The sequence below is a fragment of the Colobus angolensis genome, unplaced genomic scaffold (genome assembly GCF_000951035.1).
Source record: "Colobus angolensis palliatus isolate OR3802 unplaced genomic scaffold, Cang.pa_1.0 Scaffold78, whole genome shotgun sequence".
In the NCBI taxonomy this organism is placed as follows: Eukaryota; Metazoa; Chordata; class Mammalia; order Primates; family Cercopithecidae; genus Colobus; species Colobus angolensis.
The window spans coordinates 5727201-5730945 of record NW_012121598.1 but is presented as its reverse complement, the minus strand read 5'-3'; the positions used below and the strand labels follow the sequence as shown (position 1 = coordinate 5730945).

General features: G+C 38.0%; 1 protein-coding gene across 1 annotated transcript in view; it reads left to right on the top strand.

Annotated features, from left to right (window-relative positions):
- Window positions 1-2929, top strand: part of TRPM7 (transient receptor potential cation channel, subfamily M, member 7) — a 146949-nt gene extending 144020 nt beyond the window's left edge. Inside the window, exon 40 of the mRNA XM_011928654.1 lies at window positions 1419-2929. Coding sequence (XP_011784044.1) covers window positions 1419-1549 — 131 coding nt within the window. The 3' untranslated portion in view covers window positions 1550-2929. The remainder of the gene's footprint in view (window positions 1-1418) is intronic.
- The last annotated feature ends 816 nt before the right edge of the window (window positions 2930-3745 follow it).

Sequence of the window (3745 nt, the reverse complement as noted above, 5' to 3'; positions counted from 1 at the left end):
AGATTGAGGTAGCAGTGAGCTGAAATCATGCCACTGCTTTCCAACCTTGGCGACAGAGTGAGATCCTGTCTCAGAAAAAAAAATAGAGACAAGCTCTTGCTCTGTTGCCCAGGCTGGAGTGTAACAGTGTGATCATAGCTCACTGCAGCCATAAACTCCTGGGCTCAAGCGATCCTCCTGCCACTGCCTCTTGATTAGGTGGGACCACCAGCCACCAGCATGCGCCACCACACCTAGCTAATTTTATTTATTTATTTATTTATTTATTTATTTATTATTTTTGTTCTATGAGTTGGAGTCTCACTTAGTTGCCCAGGCCAGACAGTGGCATAATCTTGGCTCACTGCAACCTCCGCCTCCCTGGTTCAAGCAATTGTCATGCCTCAGCCTCCCAAGTAGCTGAGATTACAGGTACCCACCATAATGCCTGGCTAATTTTTGTATTTTCAGTAGAGACAAGGTTTTATCTTGTTGGTCAGGCTGGTCTCAAACTCCTGACCTCAAGTGATCTGCCTCCCCCAGCTGCCCAAATGCTGGGATTATAGGCTTGAGCCACCATACCTGGTCAACACCCAGCTAATTTTAAATATGTATTTTGTAGAGATGGGGTCTTGCTGTGTTGCCGAGGCTGGTCTCAAATTGCTGGGCTCAAGTGATCCTTTCGCCTGAGCCTCCCAAAGTGCTGGAATTGCAGGCATGAACTTGCTGCACCCAGCCTCATCTGTGCTGTAAATTATGTGCTATATTGACTCTCAATCATGATAACCATTGGTGGTTTCTGTACCATTTCCTGTTACTTTACTGAAACACACCTACTCCATTAACTTCTTGGGTTAAGTCTAGAAAGTAACAGTTTACTTGTAAACCACATTTTTCATCCCCAATAAGTATTTTTTTTTTTAGATTATTGAAGTTTATTATTATTACCCTGTGATGTAAAAGTGTCGTTTGCTTAATCTCTTTTTTATTCTCAATCTCATCTTACTGAAGAGAATAAAACTCTTTTACCATAGTCTTAAAATGTGGAATTCTCAGCCAGGTGCAGTGGCTCACGCCTGTAATCCCAGCACTTTGGGAGGCCAAGGAATCATCTGAGGTCGGGAGTTCGAGACCAGCCTGGCCAACATGGTGAAACCCCATCCCTACTAAAAATAAAAAATTATCTGTGGGTGGTGGCACGTGCCTGTAGTCCCAGCTACTCAAGAGGCTGAGGCAGGAGAATTGCTTGAACCCAGGAGGCAGAGGTTGCAGTTAGCAGAGATTGCTGCCACTGCACTCCAGCCTGGGTGACAGAGCAAAACTCCATCTCAAAAAGAAAAGAAAATAAAATGTTCCTAATTCTCCATTTCTAAGAAATACTAACTTTTTTCTTCTCTCTCTCTCTTTTTTTTTTCAATTGTTGTGGGTGTTCAATGTAGATCTGAAGAGGAATGATTATACGCCTGATAAAATTATATTTCCTCAGGATGAGCCTTCAGATTTGAATCTTCAGCCTGGAAATTCCACCAAAGAATCAGAATCAACTAATTCTGTTCGTCTAATGTTATAATATTAATATTACTGAATCATTGGTTTTGCCTGCACCTCACAGAAATGTTACTGTGTCACTTTTCCCTCAGGAGGAAACTGTTTGGTAATATAGAAAGGTGTATGCAAGTTGAATTTGCTGACTCCAGCACAGTTAAAAGGTCAATATTCTTTTGACCTGATTAAACTAATCAGTCAGAAAGTCCCTATAGGATAGAGCTGGCAGCTGAGAAATTTTAAAGGTAATTGATAATTAGTATTTATAACTTTTTAAAGGGCTCTTTATATAGCAGAGGATCTCATTTGACTTTGTTCTGATGAGGGTGATGCTCTCTCTTACGTGGTACAATACTATTAACCAAAGGTAGGTGTCCATGCAGATTTTATTGGCAGCTGGTTTGTTGCCATTCAAGTAGGGAAATGAAGAAGTCACTCAGCCTTTTGGTTAAATGGCAGTCAAAATTTTCCTCAGTGTATTTAGTGCGTTCAGTGATGATGTCACTAGTTCCCAGCTAGATGCTTGTTGGGCATGGGAAGGGAAATGACTTGTTCTAATTCTAGGTTCACAGAGGTATAAAAAGCCTGAACTAAAGACCATTTTCAAGAGGGACGGTATTTATGAATCAGGGTTAGGCTCCATATTTAAAGATAGAGCCAGTTTTTTGTTAAATAGAACCCAAATTGTGTGAAAGTGTTAATTGGGTTTTTTAAACATTGTTTTATCAAGTCATGTTAAGTAGAAGAAAGCCATGGTAAACTGATACATAACCTAAATTATAAAAGGAGAAATCTAACTCACTCATCAAGGGAAGTTAACTTGTGAGGAAAGTTAAAGTACTTTTTCTCTATCTATATCAATAGTGACAACACAGAACTTACTTCTCCAAAGATTTTTTTGATTGTTATATCAAATCAGAATGTAAACATGAACTCTTGCATATATTTAAAATTGTGTTGGAATATTTGAACATGAATGCTGTTTGTGGTACTTAAGAAATTAATTCAGTTGGATTATCATGTGATACTGGCAGATTGCAGTGCAACTTTATGCCAATAAAATGTAATTTAACAACCCCAGATATTGTTGAATATTCAACAATAACAAGAAAAGCTTTTCATCCAAGTTTTATGCTTTAATTTTTTTTCCTTTTTTTTCTTTTTCTTTTTGTTTCCTTGGTACTAATTTTAATTTTTATTTGGAAGGGAGCAGTATAAAGCTTATTTGTACTCAGTAGTGTATCTCATAGATACAGACAAGGCAAGAGATGATAAGCTGTTTAAATAGTGTTTAATATTGATTGGGGGTGGGGAGAAAAAAGTGTATTACTAAAGATATTATATACATTTTGTATATCATTAAATCTTTAAAAGAAATGAAATAAATTTATTATTGTTTACAGATGTTTAGTGAGTTTAATCATTCTGAAAAATCTGACGTTTTCAGGGTGTCAATTTGAGTATCAATTTTTTAAATGAACCATTTATATACCTATGCTTTTGATCTCCTATCTTGTACAATGTTTAAATTAATGCTCATTTCTTACTGTCTTCTTAGAAATCTGGTTTTTGTTAGGCCAAAAAAGGGCAATATGGGCTGTCTATTGATTTTATTTTCACAGGATTATAATAGTAGCTACACTTTTTCTTACTACTGCACCCGGCTGCTAACACTTATTTAGTGCCTACTACGTGCCAGACATTACTCTAAGTATTTCACATATATTAACCTATTTAATCCTTATAACAATGTTATAAAGAAATAGGTGTTATTATCCTGTTTTGCAGATTTGTAAATCAAGGTGCTAGAGAGGTAAAGTAACGTTCCTAAGATTCTTACGTTTATTTAATAAGTAGCAATGATAGGATTTGAACCCATGCTGTCTGCCTTTCATCTATACTGTTTTTGTTTTGTTTTGTTTTTGTCTTGGTGGGGCATGGTGGCTCACGCCTGTAATCCCAGCACTTCAGGAGGCCAAGGCAGGTGGATCACTTGGGCTCAGGAGTTTGAGACCAGCCTGGGCAACATGGCAAAATTCTCTCTGTACTTTAAAAATACGAAAATCAGCCCAGCGTGGTGGCTCACGCCTGTAATCCCGGCACTTTGGGAGGCCAAGGTGGGCGGATCACAAGGTCAGGAGTTTGAGACCAGCCTGACCAACATACTGAAACCCCGTCTCTACTAAAAATACAAAAAATTAGCTGGGTATGGCATCAACTG